The 22701-nt window shown below is 44.1% G+C and overlaps 1 protein-coding gene across 1 annotated transcript in view; it reads left to right on the forward strand.

Annotated features, from left to right (window-relative positions):
* The window catches only part of LOC143788213 (alcohol dehydrogenase 1-like), a 152812-nt gene that overhangs the window by 14518 nt on the left and 115593 nt on the right, over window positions 1-22701 (forward strand). The window contains exon 2 of the mRNA XM_077277692.1: window positions 11658-11759. Within this exon, the coding sequence (XP_077133807.1) occupies window positions 11658-11759 (102 nt within the window). The remainder of the gene's footprint in view (window positions 1-11657; window positions 11760-22701) is intronic.

Consider the following 22701-nt stretch of genomic DNA (forward strand, 5'->3'; position numbering starts at 1 on the left):
TAACGATGTGGGGGGAGCAACTCAGCACCCCAGAGCACCAGCAAGCAGGGAAATCACATATTAGCAAGCTGGACAAAAACTCATAATATACTAGGAAACATCTTGAACACAGATGAGCAAAAATAAGCAAACAGAACTTAGCTTCTCTTGGAGAGACTGATAACGGATGCAGACAGGAGCAATCAGAATAGCACTGAATACAACGGCAACAGGCAAGGAATGAAGGACCAGGTGGATTAAATAGGAAACCTAACTAGCAGATGACGAGACAGCTGATCCTGCCAGAAACCTGCAAAATAACAAAAAGAGCCACCAGGAGGAGCCCAAAGAGAGAACTCACACAGTACCACTCATGACCACAGGAGGGAGCCCGGAAACAGAGTTTACAACAGTCAGGGAAATTTAGAAATAGGAATCAGACATCTGGTTGAGAAGGCATGAAGCTCAGGACAGTTCTCACACTGAGACAACTGTAAAGGTACCTTCACACTAAACAACTTTCCAACGAGAACGGCAATGATCCGTGACGTTGCAGCGTCCTGGATAGCGATCTCGTTGTGTTTGACACGCAGCAGCGATCTGGATCCGGCTGTGATATCGCTAGTCGGAGCTAGAAGTCCAGAACTTTATTTGGTCGTCAGATCGGCGTGTATCGTCGTGTTTGACAGCAAAAGCAACAATGCCTGCAATGTTTCTTCATGGAGCGAACTGGAGCAAACAACCAGCGAGAACGATAAGTACGTCACTGGATCGCTCCTGCATCGTTCTGCTGTTGCCGGTGTCTGACGTCTCCTAGCGACCTAAACAGCGATGCTGCAGCGATCGGCTCGTTGTCTATATCGCTGCAGCGTCGCTTAATGTGACGGTACCTTAAGTCGAGTCAGGGATGATAATGATGATTGCATGGTAGAGAAGACTTGTGGAATTCATTAGAGGAGAAGTATGTTAGTGTTGGTGATAAAAAGCAAAGAGGACATCTGGCCAAAAGATTTTCCTAGGGCAGATCTGCTTATACTGCAGTCCACTCAAAGGAAGGTTGTGCCTCAAGTATTGTTGGTGGAGGATTCACACAAATTGCCAAAGGCAAAAAAAGATCCTTATCAGGCTATGTGCCCACGATCAGGAGGTAGCAGGGTTTTGGATTCCGTGTATTTTTGCTGCTTCGAAAACACTGCATTCTAATCATGCAGGTAAATCCATAGGTGTTCATTTAACATTGCGGACTTGCTGCATCTAATAACATTAAATTGTGGAAATTTCTATAGCGGAGACTAGCGTTTCTGCAGCAAAAATTAGCTTTCTGCTTCTTGTAAACTCGCACCATGGGTGAATTTACACAGCATTAAATAGAAGCATAGTGGCCATGGGATTTCTATAAATCCGATTCCCTGTGCTTGTAATGCAGAATGCAGCATTTTTGAGGCAGCGCAGGTGAGCTGCGTCCAAAACCCTGATATTCCTTACTGTGGGCACATATCCTTAAAGGGGTTGTCCACTACTAGGACAATCCCTGCTTAAACTAAATGTTCAGCCTATAGTGAAATAGTGATGCCTATACTCCCCTCCCATGCCAGCTCCATTCCTGTGGTGTCAGCACTCGCTTTCCCTAGGGCTCTCATACGGTTTGTTATACTTGATGCTGGCGCCCAATAAACGCTTGTGTCACTGTCTCTGCCTTTGGACAAACTGAACATGAAGAGAAAGCCAGGGCTGCAGCTGATTCTGGACTTCCTCTTCATGTTCAGTTTGTCCGAAGGCAGAGACAGTGACTCCAGCTCTGATTGGGTGCTGGGCATCACGTGTCATTCCACCACATCACAGCCCTAGGACCTCGAGTGCTGACATCGCTGGGAAGGGAGCCTGCATGGGAGGTGAGTATAGGATTTATTATTTTATCCGGGCATAACATTTAGTTTAAGATGGGATTGTCCTAGTAGATTTGGGAAGGTTAATGGCTGCTAAATGACATGTACTAGTTGAGTGTACAGTGCATAGTGTAGCCACAAAATAGATAGGTGCATTGGACTTTAATAGAAGTCTAAAGAGATAGGATTCATCAGTAGTCTAATAGACACTGACATGTAACAAATTACTTTTATGAGATATTCACTTACTTGCATATAGCCAGACATTAGTGGCTCAAGTGATATGAATTAATATACAAACCATTATGATCAGTAGGGAATAACAAATATGGAGTGTGGCTGCAAGTAGTAAGTTCACATTTGATAACAGTTGCCGAATAGTCAATGTGACTGAAAAAATAATCAGTAAGTCCATGCACCTATAATGCAGTTGCAGTCACTAATTGGCCTTATAATAATTAAAGCACTAGCACTTTATATTAGTAATTTGGAGACTATCCATTGAACTATCCACTCATTAGTACTATGTGCTTTTAAATAGTGTGTTCTTTCCGTTCTTAAATAAGAACTAACTGTTAAGTTTTATTTAGGGTCTTTAGTAGGGATCTTTATTTGCCTTTGGCAATTTGTGTGAATCATACGATAACTCTATACTGACCCTGGAACGGTATTGATTTACTGTTGGTGGAGGAGGCTCAACAGTGCCTGAGCCTGAAGGCTCCGGCCATGGTGTTAGTGGTGTCAAGTCCCACCAGCAAGCTTTGCTGTAGTCTCCTACATCAAATCCTGCTGGGATTATTCACAATTCTCATAAGCACTGGATGTCCTGGCACAAATTGTCTGGTAAGTATAGATCTCCATCACATGTTCTGATTTCTCAAAAGGATGCAACTTTACTTTTCATAGGCGTTTCTAGGGTTTTGTTTCGGGAACTGGGAGAGTGAAACTTCTAATTGGGTCCCTAACTAGGTAAGCCTTGTTTACGACTATGGTGGTGCACCCTAATAGTGGATGTAGGAGAATCAAAGCAAATGATCGTGCTATTACTAAAACTAATCCCTATACAAAGACCAATCTACTGGCTAACACGGTACCAAGATATATATCTTTCCTGTATACAAAGACCTACATTGAAATTACCACCATATGGTCGGTGTGGATACTAGTCCTGCAGAGTGTATAAGTCTTTACAGCACATTTATTGATGGTGACTTACAGCTGACGTTCTTTCTGATAGAATCAGTCACTTTTCCCGTCTTTTCCATCTGGCAGACCGACATGACACCTTCCAACCAGGACTCAGCTGCAGAGATTACAACAAAGTCACATTTGACATCTCACATTTCCATCAAGGTCCCCATCTATCCCCAACCTGCACAAACGCCTTATCCTGCTGATACCCCCAATACTGAGCCTCTGCTGCCATATGTGTCCCTATTACTGCACCTGCTGTATGGAACTGAGTGCCCTCTAGATGGTAAACAAACCTGTAGAATATAGTAATGCCATGTGCAAGTGGCCTAGAAAGTTATGCCCACGTTTTGCCCCCTAGAAAGTAATAATGCCCTCTGTGTGCCCATTTGACAGTCACAATAACCTGAATTCCCAAATAACGATAAGTTCCCACTTAACATTTCATAATGTTCCGAGTCTGCCCCCTGTACAGCTCCCCTATACACAGTATGATGGTCTCTTATACATATTATAATGCCCCCTCACTATCTAGTACCACACACAGTAACTTGAACACTATTTGATTGCCCCCACAATGTACAAAGACCCCATATTATCTCCCACACTGTATGATGGCCCCTTGACTGTAATGCCTACACTGTATGATGGCCCCCTGTACAGCCTCCACATAGTATAATGCACCAAATATAGTATAATGCACTCCTTATTTTCCTATATTTTGTATAATGCACTCCCCATAGGCACATTTAATATAGTATAATGCACTCCCCATAGGCCTCCATAAAGTATAATGCACTCCCCTTAAACAGACTCTGTATAGAATAATGTACCCGCATAGGTCTCTATGATATAATGCACTTCACATAGGCTTCCATGCAATATAATGCACTGCCCATAGGCCGACTCTGTATAGTATAATGCACTACCCATGGGCCTCTACATATAGTATAATGCAATCTCCATAGGCCAATTCTATATAGTATAATACACTCCCCATTCCCCATAGGGTTCTATAGTATAATGCACTCCACATAGGCTTATATAGTATAATACGCTCCAAATAGGCAGACTCTGTATAGTATAATTCACTCCCCATAGGCAGACTCTCTATAGTATAATGCACTACCCACAGGCCTCTACATATAGTAAAATGCACTCCCCATAGGCCAATTCTATATAGTATAATACACTCCCTATTCCCCATAGGGTTCTTTAGTATATTTCACTGCACATAGACCTCTACAGTATAATGCACTCCAAATAGGCAGACTCTATATAGTATAATGCACCCCCCCATAGGTCTCTTTGATATAATGCACTTCACATAGGCCTCCTTACAATATAAAGTACTGCCCATAGGCCGACTCTGGAGAGTATAATGCACTACCCATTGGCCTTTACTTATAGTATAATGCACTCTCCATAGGCCAATTCTATATGGTATAATACACTCCCTATTCCCCTTAGGGTTCTATAGTTTAATGCACTCCAGTCCACATAGGCCTATATAGTATAATGCACTCCCCATAGGCTAATTATATATAGTATAATACACTCCCCATTCCCCGTAGGATTCTATAGTATATTTCACTGCACAGAGACCTCGATAGTATAATGCACTCCAAATAGGCAGACTCTATATAGTATAATGCACCCTCATAGGCCTCTATAGAATAATGCACTCCAAATAGGCAGACTCTATATAGTATAATGCACTTCCCATAGGCAGACTGTATACAGTATAATGCACCCCCATAGGCCTCTATAGTATAATGCACTCAAAATAGGCAGACTCTACAAAGTATAATGCACTCCCTGTATGCAGACACGTTACAGTATAATGCACCCCATAGGCCTCTATACAGTATAATGCATTCCCCATAGGCCTCTATACAGTATGATGCATTCCCCATAGGAAGACTCTATACAGTATAATGCACCCCCATAGGCCTCTATAGTAAAATGCACTCCTCACAGGCAGATTCAATATGGTATAATGCACTCTCCATAGGCAGACTCTATATAGTATAACTAGACTGTGGCCCGATTCTAATGCATCGGGTATTCTAGAATATGCATGTCCCCGTAGTATGTGATTCGCGGCAGACTGTGCCCGTCGCTGATTGGTCGAGGCAACCTTTATGACATCATCGTCGCCATGGCAACCATTATGACATCATCGTCGCCATGCTGTGCCCATCTCTGATTGGTCGAGGCCGCCCGACAAACCGTCGACCACTCCATATAAGGTATGGTCTACAAACCGCCAACCACTCCATATAAGGTATGGTCTACAAACCGCCGACCACTCCATATAAGGTATGGTCTACAAACCGCCGACCACTCCATATAAGGTATGGTCTACAAACCGCCGACCACTCCATATAAGGTATCCTGTTTGTAGACCATACCTTATATGGAGTGATTTCCAGGACAGACAGACAGACAGACAGACAGACAGAAAGACAGACAGACAGACAGACAGACAGACAGACAGACAGACAGACGGAAAAACCCTTAGACAATTATATATATAGATGCTCTCCCCATAATTCTCTATGGTACAATGCACCCTCATAGGCCTCTATAATATAATGCACTCCCTATAGTCAGACTCTATATAGTATAATGTACCCCCATAGGCCTCTACAGTATAATTCACTCCCCATAGGAAAACTCTATATAGCATAATTAACCCCCATAGTTCACTATAGTATAATGCACTCCCCATAGGCAGACTCTATATAGTATAATGCACTGCATAATGCACTCCCCATAGTCCTCTATAGCATATTGCGCCCTCATAGGCCTCTATAGTATAATGTTCTCCCTATAGGCAGACTCTACATAATATAATACACTTTCCATAGGCCTCTATAATATAATGCACTTGACATAGACCTCCATACAGCACAATAAACTCCCCATAGTATAATGCACCCCCATAGGACTCTATAGTATAATGCACTCCCCAAAGGCAGAATCAATGTAGTGTAATGCACTTAGGGTTCTATAGTTTAATGCACTCCACATAGGCCTATATAGTATAATGCACTCCCCATAGGCAGACTCTGTACAGTATAATGCACTACCCACAGGCCTCTACATATAGTATAATGCACTCCCCATAGGCTAATTATATATAGTATAATACACTCCCTATTCCCCATAGGATTCTATAGTATATTTCACTGCACATAGACCTCGATGGTATAATGCACTCCAAATAGGCAGACTCTATATAGTATAATGCACCCTCATAGGCCTCTATAGAATAATGCACTCCAAATAGGCAGACTCTATATAGTATAATGCACTTCCCATAGGCAGACTGTATACAGTATAATGCACCCCCATAGGCCTCTATAGTATAATGCACTCAAAATAGGCAGACTCTACAAAGTATAATGCACTCCCTGTATGCAGACACATTACAGTATAATGCACCCCATAGGCCTCTACAGTATGATGCATTCCCCATAGGAAGACTCTATACAGTATAATGCACCCCCATAGGCCTCTATAGTAAAATGCACTCCTCACAGGCATATTCAATATGGTATAATGCACTCTCCATAGGCAGACTCTATATAGTATAATGCACTCCCCATAATTCTCTATGGTACAATGCACCCTCATAGGCCTCTATAATATAATGCACTCCCTATAGTCAGACTCTATATAGTATAATGTACCCCCTTAGGCCTCTACAGTATAATTCACTCCCCATAGGAAAACTCTATATAGTATAATTAACCCCCATAGTTCACTATAGTATAATGCACTCCCCATAGGCAGACTCTATATAGTATAATGCACTGCATAATGCACTCCCCATAGTCCTCTATAGCATATTGCGCCCTCATAGGCCTCTATAGTATAATGTTCTCCCTATAGGCAGACTCTACATAATATAATACACTTTCCATAGGCCTCTATAATATAATGCACTTGACATAGACCTCCATACAGCACAATAAACTCCCCATAGTATAATGCACCCCCATAGGACTCTATAGTATAATGCACTTCCCAAAGGCAGAATCAATGTAGTGTAATGCACTCCCCATAGGCACACTCTGGATAGTATACCGCACTCCCCATAATCCTCTGTGGTATAATGCACCAGCATAGGCCTCTACAGTATAATGCACTCCCTATAGGCAGACTCTATATAGCATAATACACTCCCCATTCCCAATAGGCCTCTACAGTATAATGAACCCGCATAGGCCTCCATGCAGTATAATGCCCTCCCCATAGGTTGACTCTGTATAGTATAATGTACCCCCATTAGGCCTCTATAGTATAATGCACTCCAAATAGGCAGCCTCTATATAGTATAATGTACCTTCATAGGCCTCTATAGTATAATGCACACCCCATAGGCAGACTCTTTATAGTACAATGCACCCCCATAGGCCTCTATATTATAATACACTTCTCGTAGGCAGAATCTATATAGTATAAGGTACCTCCATAGGTCTTTACAGTATAATGCACACCCCATAGGAAGACTCTGTTAGGGCTAGCGGAATGCACCAAATAATTAGGAAGATGGTATAAGGTGCGCTCGCAGCCCGGGGTCCACCGTGCAGAGATGGAACCTGCTGCTGAGTAATGACGGACTATATGGCGGTATAATGTGGATATACACACGGGTTAGCTTCACCTGGTATGAAGGAAGTGAACCCTGTTGCGTCACAGGGCCGCAGTACCGCACAAAAAGCGCAAGCAAGGAGTCACAGAACTCTATCCCAAGGCTCAGGGAAAGAGTTCCTCTAGACTCCTCTTGCGCTCGACACCGCTACTGGGGTGTTAGAGTTAAACAGAAACAATAATTAAATGCACAAGAGTGCGTGCAGTGCCGCTCTGGAGGACGCCACTAACCACCCAGACTTGGGTCAGGAAAGCGCTCTATTAGCGCACGGCGCTGCACTGGCGGTCACTGCAATCAGATGCTGTATCATGTGCTAGGTGCAGGTAGCACTGTCAGGCGCTAAATAGCAAGCATCCACCATTCGCAAGCAGTCAACAACACTAGGAAGGGGGATGATTAAAGAGCGACAGCCACACATCTACACACACACGTTTTCAAGTATACACTAGCGCATGGCCGAGGGGCCATGCAAACCTTTTATAGCAGCAGTGCTATGGGACCTTGCAGATGGTCCAAAGGAGCCGTAACAGGACCTGAGCATGTGATCCCCGACCTCCAATTGGAGGTCGTCCCGTGGGCATGCTCAGTATGGGAAAAGCAGGACTTAGTCCCAGAAAGACCTGCTTGCTGCTGATCAGTGCTGGCTACAAAGGTAGAGCCTGGAAGGGCAACAATAACCAGTCACACAGTATCAGCTTGAGCCAGACGCTGGGACCGATGTCTCCGCTGAGCAGGCTCCACTGCGGCTGAAGAAGAATGGGAGACAGCAGTGGAGATGTTTTAAGATTCCCCCTGTGCAGAGGCGGGAACTCGACACCTAACAGACTCTATAGTATACTGCACTCCCATAGTCCTCTATAGTATATTTCATCCCCATACGCCTCTAAAGTATAATGCACTCCCCATAGGCCTGTATAGCATAATGCACCCTCATAGGTATCTATAGTACATTGCTCTCCCTATAAGCAGACTCTATATAGTATAATTTACGATTCATAGGCAGAATCTATATAGTATAATGCACTTCCCATAGGCCTCTACAGTATAATTCACTCATCATAGGCAAACTCTATATAGTATAATGCACTTCCATAGGCCTCTGTAGTATATTGCATTCCAAATAGGCAGCCTCTATAAAGTATAATGCACTCCCCATAAGCAGACTCTAAATAGTTTAATGCACTCCACAGGCCACTATATTATATTGCACTACCTATATGCCTCGACAGTAGAATGCACTCCCTATAGATAGACTTTATAAAGCATAATGCACTCCTCATAAGCTTCTATGGTATAATACACCCCATGGGCCTCTATAGTAAAATGCACTCCCTGTAGGCAGACTCTACATACTATAATACACTTTTTATAGGCCTCTATAATATAATGCAATCACCATAGGCCACCATGCAGTATAATGCACTCCCCATAGGCAGATGCTATATAGTATAATGCACAACCCTTAGGCCTCTATAATATATTGCATTCCACATAGGCCTCCATACAGTATAATGAACTGCCAATAGGCAGACGCTATATAGTATAAAGCACTCCCCATAGGCCTCTACATATAGAATAATGCACACTCCATAATCCAACTCTATATAGTATAATACACTCTGCATTCTTCACAAGCCTCTATGGAGGCCGATACAGTTGAACTTGCGATGACGGGCGATGCTGACACCACCCCCCCTCCAAGTCACGGGCCTCATAGCGGCCGAGTGTCCATGCAGGGAGATACAGTAGCATAGCTACACCCACACAAATACAGTAGTATAGCTCCTAGTGGGCCCCTCAAACCATGGGACCTTGATGGATTAAAATATATTAAATGTTTTCAGTCCCGACTCCCCACAAAAATAGCTGCGGTTATTTACTTTCCCACATTCTGCACAGCCATAATCCCTGTCTGCATACTTTATTCTGCCACTGTCAATGCTCCTGCATCTCTCTCCACCCTAGGCTAAATGCAGACCGTATGTGATGCAAACAGCAAAACAAAAGTTTAACCCTTAGAAGGACTGTTAGTATGTTGGTGCAGCTTCAGCACCAGGATTAACACTACAGGCCTCTGATTCATTATACTGTGCACACACAGGCCTGGACAAGCATTCTTTCCCTCCAGTATGAAGTGTCACAGAGCTGTTCAATGAGTCAGTGTACCGAGCTGAGCGCCGCCTGTTCTTTTATAACTTATGATGATGTCAGACGGACAGCCTATAACAGTAATGCCACAGCCAAGATGGCTACAGCATTACAGAGACAGGCAATCCCCAAAGGTTTATAGGCTGTGTAACAGGCGCCAAGGATGTGGGGCGGGGATTCAAGTTTTGAACTCAAGCATTGCCCATTGCTCACCAAGTCATGAACACATCCGAGAACCGTGCTACTTGACTGATAACAGAGTGTCACAGAGCACATTTGTCATCCCTATTAATAAACCTGAAACCTGAATATTTAAGAAGATAAAAGAGGGGTTTTGTCTTTCACAGGAGAATGTGTATGAGTGCATAATTATTGGGAAGTTATTATTGTACAGAAATATTATGCAACTAAATGAAAAACGTACATTTTCCTATTTAAGTTGTTTATTTTCATCTGTTAATGTGAGAATTATGCCCAGACAAGTCAAAATGCGCAAAAATAAATTTCCGTTTTTTTAAAAAATATATATCAGTTACTAATATTGCCATCCTTCTTTTCAATAACAGTCATAAGCTTTCCTTCCATGGAGTCTGTCAGTTTCTTAATCTGGTGACGATCAACTTTCTTGGCAGCATCAACAAATCTATTAAACCACAATAAATCTCTCATTTAAAAAAGACCCATACATTTTTAATAGGGTTTCGGCGAGATTAGGAAGGGGCCATGTCATTATTCTGTCATCTTTAAGGCCTTTACTGGCTAGCTAAGCAGTGGAGTATTTCAATGCATATGATGCAGCATTATAATGCAAATAATCATTTTTTTTAAAGATGCAGACTTTTCCTGTGCAACAGTTTGAACAAATTTTGTCTTCTAAAAACTTGCAGTAGGTTTGGGAAATTATTTTGAGTCAATCTTTAAGCCAAAAAGGTTCACCTGTCCCATCTTTAATAATATCAGCCTGTAGCAGTACCCAACCTCCACCTTGCTGGTGTCTGAGTCGAAGTGGGGGTCTGAGCCTGTTACTGATCCATCCACGGGCCCATCTGTCTGATCCATCAAAAGATACTCTTATATTTTCAGTCAATAAAATATTTGAAAAATCTGTCTTCAAATATGTCTTGAACCAGTCTTGAGATTTCAACTTATGTGTCTTGCTCAGTGGTGGTTGGGTTTCAGCTCTCCTCACCTTGGCCTTGTTTCTGAGCACTGAACACCTTGTACTTTGGGCACTTCAAGGAGGTTGCAGTTCTGGATTATGATAGCACTGAAGGGTAATGAGTTCCTGGTTGCTTCATTTTCAATTCTTCTCAACTATTTGCCCGTTAATATGCATCTCTTTTATCTCAACATTTTTACACTATTACAATATTTACAGCAAAACTTTTGATGGTTCTATGATCACCCCCCAGTATCTTAGCAATTTCAAGTATGCTACATCCCTCTTCTCAGAGTCAGGGGTAAACTAGTGAGGGGTGCAATTCTAATAATGGTCAGAAACATACACAAGACAGCTTATTCTGGAAAGTTATACTTGAAAGTGCAATTAGCCTTTCAGTTAATTAAACAAGGATATCCAATGAAATGCAAAGACTATATTTTGATTTCAGTGGGGAGATCTAGGTACAAAAAAGTGCAAAGGATTATATCTGATACAAGAGGAGGTGTAAAAGCATGGAATTTGCTCACTAGTACACTTGCATTGATGATTTAGCCATTTAATCTCATTTGCTGTATTTTTCACAGAATCATTGCAAAATGGGCTTTTCAAAAGATCTTTTTCTTTATAGATTATTAAATGCAAGGCGGCCGTATGTTGGGAACCCAACAAACCTTTTTCTATTGAGGAGATTGAAGTGGCACCACCAAGAGAACATGAAGTTCGCATCAAGGTAAACTCTGTTCTGCTTTTAAACTTCTACATAGGATTGATAAAATACGGGCTTAATATTTTGCTTTGTTACCCATTGCAACATAATAGAAACCAATTCATCATTTGTAAGTATTTTTAAGCCTCTTTTCTGCTTCCTTAACTCATGGTATTCATTAACTTTTTTGCACTACATTTTTAAAAATGGCTCATTGGTTCATCATTTTTGCACAAAATAAAAAATGCTCTTTATTTTTGTCTATAACTTTTTTTGTGAATTTTTACCTCAAAAAGATGCATGGTAAACTATAATGTTGCAAAATTTGAGTGAGAATTTCAAACGTACATGCATTCATTCCAAGTGGGGGACTAGAGTAAATTTGCATTAAAATTTTGTGACTATTTTAAAAATCGCAAATGATGAATCAACCAAAACCCTGAACAAAATTACAATCATAAAATAAATAAAAGCGGTGCCAGGTGTCACAAAGATGATTGTCCTGCAGCGAATAAACAATCACCACAATATTGTAAAGGATACAGGAATAGAATACAATTGTTCGTGCTGGTAACAGATCAGTAGATGTGACCAAAGATGGGTGCCAAACTAAATACACCGGTATCCCCGGTAAGGTCCGCTGATAAAATCTGAAAAAAGTAATTTAGTAGGCATACAACCTGCCAATGTATCTAGAGTCCAATTTCTGGATACATAAAGTAAGTGACTCCAGGGATCAAGGTCAAATAATATAAATCAGAGTCAAGTAATAAAAATCAGTACCTTGCCGCCGGGCGGTGAACCAGTCAGGTCGACGGTTTCTGGATGTTCCAGGATGCGATGAATCCAGTGGATGAAATCTTGCAAAAGTAATGTCGGAGAGCTGCCCCGGCCGGTGACCGCTGCTCCGTTTGTGAGCTCCAGTAAGAGGCAGGGATCCTGTGTCCTGGTGTAGAGACGTCGTGCGAGGTGCGAGCAGTGAGAGCGGCTCATCGATAGGACCTGCGTAACGCAGGGGATCAGGTGACAGCCCGCGTGACTGGATGCTAGGTACAGATCTTGGTAAGGACCAAAACTGACGCGTTTTGGAAACAACTGTTTCCTTCCTCAGAACAAAATTACAATCATTTATAAACAAGTGAACACATAAAATGGACATTAAAAAGCACAAATGAAGCGAAGAATAAAGCACGAATGACAAGAAAAAAACATAAAAAACTAAGCATAAAAAGAGTGCAGGTGTTATGACAAATGGGGCTCATAGTCTTTTGTGTCTGCTGATGCAGCAGGTGGAGCATAACAAAAGAGATTCACATTCAAAAGAATGATAAATGTTAGAAAAAATACAATTTACATTTTACAGTTAATGTAAAGTACTATCTCCTTCACGACATGCGCCGTACTAGTACTGCGCATGCCGTGTCTCCCCCTTTGATGTGGCCTCCGGCGGTGAGCCCACATCAAAGTCTCGACATGTCATGTGCGCGCAATAGCGGCGGGTGAAATTGCGATTCACCCGCCGCTATTAACCTGTTAAATGCCGCTGTCAAACACTGACAGCGGCATTAAACTACTGCTTTCGGCAGCGAGGCCGGAAATGCGTTAATTGCCGACTTCCCTCACATGAACGGGGGTCGGCGATACATCGGGATGGTAGCAATAGCGGTCCTTGAGACCTCTATGGTTACTGATGCCGGCTTGCTGTGAGCGCCACCCTGTGGTCGGCGCTCATAGCAAGCCTGCAATTCAGCTACATAGCAGCGATCTGATGATCGTTGCTATGTAGCGTAGCTGAGCCGATCCAGTGGTGCCAGCTTCTAGCCTCCCATGGAGGCTATTGAAGCATGGCAAAAATTTAAAAAAATGTTTTTAAAAATATGAAAAAAATAAAAAAAAAATGTAAAAGTTTAAATCACCCCCCTTTTGTCCCATCCAAAATATACAAAATATAACAATAAAAAAAAAAATCAAACCTACACAGATTTGATATTGCCGCCTTCAGTATTGCCTGATCTATCAATTAAAAAAAAAGCATTAACCTGATCGCTAAACAGCATAGCGAGAAAAAAATTAGAAACGCCAGAATTAGTTTTTTTTTAAAATGCAATAACGGGCGATCAAAAGAACGTATCTGTACAAAAGTGGTATAATTAAAAATGTCAGCTTGGCATGCAAGAAATACGCCCTCACCCGACCCCAGATCATGAAAATGGAGACGCTACGGATATAGGAAAATGGCGCTTTTTTTTTAGCAAAGTTTTGAATTCTTTTTCACCACTTAGATAAAAAATAACCTAGACATGTTAGGTATGTATGAACTCGTAATGACCTGGAGAATCATAATATCAGGTCAGTTTTAGCATTTAGTGAAGCTAGCAAAAAAGCCAAACAAAAAACAAGTGTGGGATTGCACTTTTTTTGCAATTTCACCACGCTTGGAATTTTTTTCCTGTTTTTTAGTACAAGACATGGTAAAACCAATGGCGTCATTCAAAAGTGCAACTTGTCCCACAAAAAATAAGCCCTCACATGACCATATTGACAGAAAAATAAAAAAGTTATGGCTCTGGGAAGGAGGGGAGCGAAAAACAAAAAAACAAAAACGAAAAAGGGCTGCGGCGGGAAGGGGTTAAAGATAAAGTGTATAATAGGAAAAACAACTGAGAACAATTCCTGGAAGGCTTCTTGTTCTTGATACTATGATGTTCAATAATCAGATGGAGCCATTATGTCCAAACATACTTTTAGAGGGGAATATTAGGTGTGAAAATGGTGAGAAGGACTCATAGCCTAAAAAAGAGATTGTCGCTCTGGAAAAGAAATGTGGTGCTGTGCTTCATGTGCCACAATAAATATTCCTCGAGACCCCTGGCATGAAATGTTGGCCATTATCTTTTAGACTCGTCCTGTTGACTTCAAGCAATCAAATTTCTGTACAGAATGATAAGTTAGCATAAATGTAATGCTTACATATACAGTGGTGTGAAAAAGTGTTATCCCCTTTCCTGATTTCTTAATATTTTTCATGTTTGTCACATTTAAATGTTGCATATTATCAAATAAATTTAAATATTAGACATAGAAAACACAAATAAACACAAAATGCAGGGCCATTTGTGAAAAATTGAACCTCCTCCCTTAAAACAAATTAACTGTGGTCTATCAAGGCTTTGGGAAGCTGAGTTCAATTTCCCTACCCACACCGAGGCCTGATTACTGCCACACCTGTTCTCAATCAAGAAATTATTTAAATAGGGCCTGCCTGACAAAGTGAAGTAGACCAAAAGATCCCCAAAAGCTAGAAATCATGCCGAAATCCAAAGAAATTCTGTGTTATGAATTGACGTGAGTTGGAGTAGTGGTATTGCAACTACTAGAGGCAGCACCGGCAGACTGCGTATTCAGGAATTAACCAGAATTTGGTACACAGGAGCAACAGTATAGTTTCAGAGGTAAGTAAGTTGTGAAGTCCGGAATTAGTCAGAGATCGGTACTTGGGAGCAGCAGTATAGTTTAGACTATATGTCATGTTGCCACCACCACCGCTTCCTGAGCCCTGCAATACTTACCTTTCATCGGTGTCCCGGTGTGCTCCCGCAGCTGCTGTTCCCTGCCTGGCACCGCCTCCCCCTCAGCGCTCGCACCCGGCTTCTGCTTCACATCGGGTGCACACGCGTGCTGGGTTCAGCGCTGCGCGTGCACACTTCTGAGCTCGGTCCTGGTCTCTCTTGCCTGTCCTATCTCCCTGGAGGACTCCAACACGGAAGTACTGCACTGCACTGCCCTTATTAAGCAGCCTCTTCCTCTTCGCCATGCCTGATGTTCATTTGTGATCCACAAGTGAATCTGGCTCCACGTCTCTCCTGCGTTCCTCCCTGCCTTCTTGTTCGCTGCTCACTTCCCGTTGCTGTATTCTTTATCTAATCCTGGTTCTCTCCTTTGTTCCCTCCTAGTGCCTGCCCGCCGGTCTTCTCCATCCAATCTGTATTCCCACGCTTTCCCTGTTTCTGTCTCCTCGTCAGTCCTTACTGATCCCTATTAGTTGCCCTTCTTGTCCGTCTTTCCTTACCAGCTGCCGTGGCAATAGTCTCCCTCGGGTCTTCCCCTAACGCTCCCTGTATAGGGGGTGGCTCACTTGGTCAGCTCGCCCGTAGGAGGTTCGTTGTCATGGTCCAGTGGGTCCACCTTATAGCTCCACAGTTATATCCTCACACTATAGTTTAGTCAAGTTGCAGGAGGAAGGTGAGCTTGGCTAAAGGTTGGGAGCTCAATAATCTCGCAAGGATGGAAGTGAAATGCCAGGTTTAAGTAGTGTGTTCAATCAGGAGATTACAGGGTGGAGCCAATCAGAAACTCAGGGTGGAGACAATCAGAAACAACACAGGTACTAGTATCTGGGTTAGCAAGAAATTGCTCAGAAGGAAGAGCTGGTGCCTGGTGCACAAGAGCTGCTGGGTTTGAGTCCTGACATTCTTGAACAAATCAGAAACAAATGAAATTTATCAGTCTGGAAAAGGTTATAAAGCCATTTCTAAAGCTTTGGGACTCCTGTAAACCACATTGAGGGCCATTATCCACAAGTGGCAAAAACATGAAACAGTGTTGAGCCTTCCTAGGAGTGGTTGGTCCACCAGTTACCCCAAGAGCACAGTGACGACTCATCCAAGAGATCAGAAAAGAGATCCAAAGGACTGCAGGCCACAGTTGCCACCTCAGTTAAAGTCAGTCTTCATGACTCCACCATAAGAAAGAGACTGAGCAAAAATGGTCTGCATGGCAGAGTTCCAAGATGTAAACCACTGCTGAGCAATAAAAACATAAAGGCCCATCTCTGTTTTTCCAGAAAACATCTTGATGATCCCCAAGACTTTTGGGAGAATACTCTGTGGACTGACAAGACAAAAGTTGAACTTTTTGGAAGATGTATGTCTCATTACATCTGGCGTAGAAGTAATACAGCATTTTAAAGAAGAAACATAGTAAAATATAGTGGTGATAGTGTGAGGGTCTGGGGCTGTTTTGCTGCTTCAGGACTTCAAAAACTTGCTGTGGTAAATGAATCCAAGAATTTTGCTGTCTACCAAAAAATCCTGAAGGAGAATTTCTGGCCATCTGTTCTTGATCTCAAACTGAAGAGCAATTGGGTTATGCAGCAGGACAATGATCCAAAACACACCAACAAGTCCACCTCTGAATGGCTTAAGAAAAACAAAATTAAGACTTTGCAGTGGCATGATCATAAAAAGGTGGGTCATGCACGGAAGCCCTCCAATCTGAAATTGCAACAATTTTGCAAAAATGAGTGGACCAAAATTTCTCCAGAGAATTGTAAAAGACTCATTGCCAGTTATCGCAAGTGCTTGATTGCAGCTAACGTGACCCAACCAGTAATAAGGTTTAGGGGGCAATCACTTTTTCACACAGGGCCCTGTAGGTTTGGAGTTATTTTTCCCTTAATGGAAAAGACCTTAATTGAAAAACTGTATCTTGTGTTTACTTTTATTATCTTTGTCTAAAATTTAAATTTGTTTGGTGATCTGAAACATTAAAATGTGACAAACATGCAAAAAAATAAGAAATCAGAAAGGAGGCAAACAATTTTTCACACCATTGTATGTATTGCAAATTGTCGGCCCAAAAAATTTCAACTCTGCTCACAAAAAGCAAAGTATCATACAGCAATGTTTTCATAAAAAATTATGACTATTGATATGTAACGGTGAAAACAAAACACTCTTCTGGTGATCTAAACAGTAAGGTATCAAGAGATCCATAAGTAAAAGAATTTAAAAACTGCAGGAAAATATATTTGTTTAATTTGTATACAGCATATGTTCTTATTGTGTATCATATGCATGTGTAATCTGTACGTATTTGAGTGATGGATATATATCTGTGCACAAATAATGTGTGTTTATTAGTGACGAGCGAGCACTAAAATGCTCAGGTGCTAGTTGCTCGGGTCGAGCAAATTGGAATACTCTTGTACTCGACCTGAGCAACGAGTCCAATGTAAAGGTACCTTCACACGAAGTGACGCTGCAGCGATAGCGACAACGATGCCGATCGCTGCAGCGTCGCTGTTTGATCGCTGGAGAGCTGTCACACAGACCGCTATCCAGCGACCAACGATGCCGAGGTCCCCGGGTAACCAGGGTAAACATCGGGTTGCTAAGCGCAGGGCCGCGCTTAGTAACCCGATGTTTACCCTGGTTACCAGCGTAAAAGTAAAAAAAACAAACAGTACATACTCACCTGCGCGTCCCCCAGCGTCTGCTTCCTTACACTGACTGAGCGCCGGCCCTAACAGCACAGCGGTGACGTCACCGCTGTGCTTTCACTTTCACTTTAGGGCCGGCGCTCAGTAAGTGTCAGGAAGCAGACGCTGGGGGACACGCAGGTGAGTATGTACTGTTTGCTTTTTTTACTTTTACGCTGGTAACCAGGGTAAACATCGGGTTACTAAGCGCGGCCCTGCGCTTAGTAACCCGATGTTTACCCTGGTTACCAGTGTAAAACATCGCTGGTATCGTTGCTTTTGCTGTCAAACACAACGATACACGGCGATCGGACGAGCAAATAAAGTTCTGAACTTTATTCAGCGACCAGCGACATCACAGCAGGATCCTGATCGCTGCTGCGTGTCAAACTAAACGATATCGCTAGCTAGGACGCTGCAACGTCACGGATCGCTAGCGATGTCGTTACAAAGTCGTTTCGTGTGAAGGTACCTTTAGTCTATGGGAAACGAGTATTTTTACCGCGATCCCCCCGGGGGTCCTTTTAAGATCTAAAAACCTCTGAAAATGATGGATACACTGCAGAAATGACACAGGAACATCATGGGGATCTCCCCTGGAATCATTTCTGACTGCTAGATCACAGCTATAAGGAATGTTGTCAGAGTTTCACACCATTTTTACAGGTGCACAAAAAAGCATCTAAAAACTAAACCAAAATGGATTTTGCTGGGAAATATGTTAAGGTACATCCTTTCCATGGTAATGACTTGTATGTAAAGCAAAATAATTAACCCCAGACTGAAATGTTCCTCCACCACTTTTGCTATGTTCATACTCAGCGTTTTTTATGCGTTTTTTAACCTTAACATTGCTTTCAACCAATACAAATGCATTCACTGGGAAATGTCATTGTAACATTTAACAACCCTAGCTGGCCATGGGGTGTGTGACACATAAGGAGACACATCTTGTTTCATTTCTGAAGGAGGGACTCTTGAAGTCACAAAGCCTATTTTTAGAGGGGCATCAGGTGGCATTAATATTCTTAAAGGGACATTATTAAACATTGGGTCTCCTCTGCTGTTATTGCTTATGCAGTGAGTAGCTGAGCTGCCAAGAACTACAACGCATGCCAATACCCCTTTCATGAGAGGTACAGGAGGGCCTCCTGAAAAAAGTTGCATTGAATGCAAGACCTGGCCAGCTATCAAGTCATATGCACCCCAGTAAGCCTTTGAACCCAGGAACTGGATGGACACAGGAAAATACACTTCAAATTATTCATTTTGGAATCCCATACTCTTTTCTTATGTATTAACTGCAAGGCCTGCCCTGCTACCCAGTCATATGCACCCCAATAAGCATTTGAACCCAGGTACTGGATGACCACAGGAAAACCCATTTCACATTCTTCAGTTGGTCCTGCCATACTATTTCCTTATGCATGGAATGCAAGGGCCGCCTTGACCCAAATTTGCATGCAACACAATTGCAGCGCCCCAGAGTCCTGGTCGTTGCAGTACTGTGACTCCGCCACTATGGGGAGCTACGGTGCGTCCGATGGCACTGAAGGAGTTCATCTGATCAGGTATCACAGACACCAATACATTTCACAGCTGGGCCTCCGGGGGGAGCTAAGGGTGCTATTCATTAGGCCACTCCCCACCATAGTGGGTAAACTGGGGGTCAGGCAGGAAGTTAGATCAGAAAGCTGACTGGATTGGACGAAGCAACACCTAGTGGCAGAGGGTGTTGTGGAGGAAGAGACAGTAGGGTCTCTGTCAGGGGTGGGATCCTGACAGAGGCTTGGCATTGAAAAGAACGTAACGGGTCCACGCCAGCTCCGGGAAGCGGCGGGACCCAAGAAAGGACTAGAAGCGAGATAGATTGTGCTGAGTGAGAAACGAGATCAAGCAATAGGAGAATACCAGTAGGGGTCGTGCTGTAAGACCGGAGCAACATCCTACTGAGGCGCACTACCGGTGGCCGGAACGCCGAGGGAGTATTACAATAACCAGCTTCAAGCAATACTCTAAACAGCGGCAGGACAGTCAGTTTAAGGCGGGCTGTCTAACACATATCACCTATGAAGTCTTGGGAGGCAATTGCGGGAGAGGGGCGTCTCTAGGGTCCCGGAAGAACTCCAGGCCTATCCGACAAACGGGTGCCGTTCTAACTGTAACATCAGGAAGGGACGGAAGATTAGAAGAACATCATTTAATCGAGTTGTGAGGGAACTTAAGAAACAGACACAACGGTTGTGGGGTACTTTCCGTAAGCACAGCAGGGAAGGACTACAACACATAGCGCTAAGAAGGAAGGCACCGATTTCCACCTGTGAAGTGAACTCTGGAGGTGCCATTGGACCGGCCGGACTTGCGCAGCCTGGTGAACCGTATTCTGGACTGAGGACTCAGAGATCTCCAGTAAAGAGGTAAAGAGACTGCAACCTGGTGTCCTCGTTATTTACCGCGACCTGCACCCCACAACTGCACCACCAACATCCACACCTATTATTCACTGTGCGCTCCACGGCAGGGTCACAGACCGGGGCCTAGCCGCCGTGACAACCCCCAGAAGCAGAGACTCGTTGGCCCGGTACCGGGTACCCCTCGGCCCTGCGGCGGTGGGGGCGCTACAACTTGGCGTCACGAACAGGATCTACTTAAGCCTGAAGAATCAGGTCATGTGTGCCTTGGAACTGTGGTCTGCTGTGTTAGGACTGTATTATGTTGCAAAGACTGTGTCCCGACATTCCCCGCCAAAACCGCCGCCATTATAACACTATGTGGCGCGCAGGGAGCATGGGGCGTGTCTTCGTGGGCGTAGCTTGGAAGAGTGGCGCGAAGATGGAGCCCGCCCCTCACCGATATTACTATGTCCAGAGAATATGCCCATCAAGGAGAAGGGCCCGCCTCCTAGTGTGGGATGGTGGAGGAGAGAAAGGCCGCCCTCCGGACGGGGAGGGGCAAGAACTTCTGGGGACCACGAGGCAGAATCCGATTGGCAGCATGGAGCGCGGAAGTCACCCCGGGGAGGGAGAAAAGACCCGTGCCGGGTTCTACCAATGGGAGCCGGCGGAGTCCATACCAGGCTGCGCTAACCAGGAAATCCTCGGGGCAGAAGTGGAGGAGCAGTGCCGGCAGTTCCGGAGTCTGTGCCAGCGAGCAACCACCCCTGGCGAGGAGCCGCCCCCGCACCAGGTATCGGCCCTGCAGCCGACAACGGAGGAGGCCGACACCGGGGGTGCATCGGAGGCAGGTAACCGCGCCGATCCCGGCGTGGCGATTGAAGAGCCCCTGCTGGTGGATGTAGACTCACCCCCACCACAACCACCCGGGCGAGTGTGTAGCCGCATCGAGTGCGAGAGGCCCTGGGAAACTCTGCAGACGACCGATCGCCCCCTACGGCCCATCAAACAACCCACGCAGCTCCAGGGAGAATGGGTAACCTTCAAATGGACCCGTGCGGCCACTACCAACCTGATGGGGTTCCCAGGGGATGCCCAAGAGGAGGGGGAGAGTATCGAAGTCATCCGCCAGCGGGAGTACCGCCAACAGCTGCGCCAGCAAGAGGAAGAATGGGCCCGCAAGAAGGAGCTCCGGCGTCAGGCTGAGCGAGAGAAGGACCTTCAGAATAAAGCCCAAGTCAGGCAAGTTGCAGAGGAGAACTGGGGGCCGCAGCGCTATGGCGTGATCAATACCTTCCGGCTGCAAGGAGTTTGGGGCTTCATTAGGGAGCCCGGTCTTGCCTTGGAAGTGTTTGTAAACCGGCGGGATGTAGAGGCGCACCTCATTGAAGGACACCCAGGCCGGGATCTTTACCCAGGAGACCGGGTTCGGTACACCCGCCACTGGGGGGATAAGGGGTGGTATGCCCTGCACGTACGCAAATACAAGCCGGAAGTGACCGTACCATCCTCTGATGATTCCTCAAGGCCGGTGGCTATTGCCCCGATTTCCCTGTGCGCCAAATGCCTGCGGGCCATCACTCCAAGGAGAACCGTGAGTACCCAGACCCCTATCCAGGGTGCGGACGCCCTCTATGTGGTGGCGGGGGGAGACCGGTACTCGCGGAAGCCGCCTCCAGCTTTAGAAGAATAAACCTCGATACCCTGAATCTGTAAATAGTTACTGTTCCACTACTTTGTTGCTATACCCGTAAAGGGTTAACTCTAAAGGGGATCCTTCTATGGACCTGGGATCCCTATTGTTTTGCTTTTGTTTGATTTTTCTAAAGTTTTATTTGCACAAGTTTCTAGAACTGCTGAAATCATGAACAGTGCATGATCCGAACTTCTTGTATATAGTTGCACCTTATTAAAGGCGCTCCCTACTGGTTTTACTTAAAGAAGGACTCTTTGTGAAGATACCACACTGGAACCTTTGCTGAGTATGGACTGGTAGCTTGGGAAGACACGCTACCTCACAGAGACTTGGTCCTCTCTTAAAGGGGATGTTCATTTGTCACGCTTCGATAGTAATATTGCTTAAGATGAGTAGCAATAATGTCTTGACCAAAGGAAATGATGATAATGTTTATATGAGAAAAGTTATATGTGTTTAATTAGTTAAATGTGAAGGAATACTGATGATGTGCTCTGAGAAGTAAAAGGTGAAAGATAGAAGAAGGATGCAGTGGGCCCGTAGAAATAGATGTGGTGTCCAGCATGCATGAAAGGAAGAAAGATAATGAGAAGGCTTAATGTTCGATAGACAATGTTT

The sequence above is a fragment of the Ranitomeya variabilis genome, chromosome 1, assembly GCF_051348905.1.
Source record: "Ranitomeya variabilis isolate aRanVar5 chromosome 1, aRanVar5.hap1, whole genome shotgun sequence".
Taxonomy (NCBI): domain Eukaryota; kingdom Metazoa; phylum Chordata; class Amphibia; order Anura; family Dendrobatidae; genus Ranitomeya; species Ranitomeya variabilis.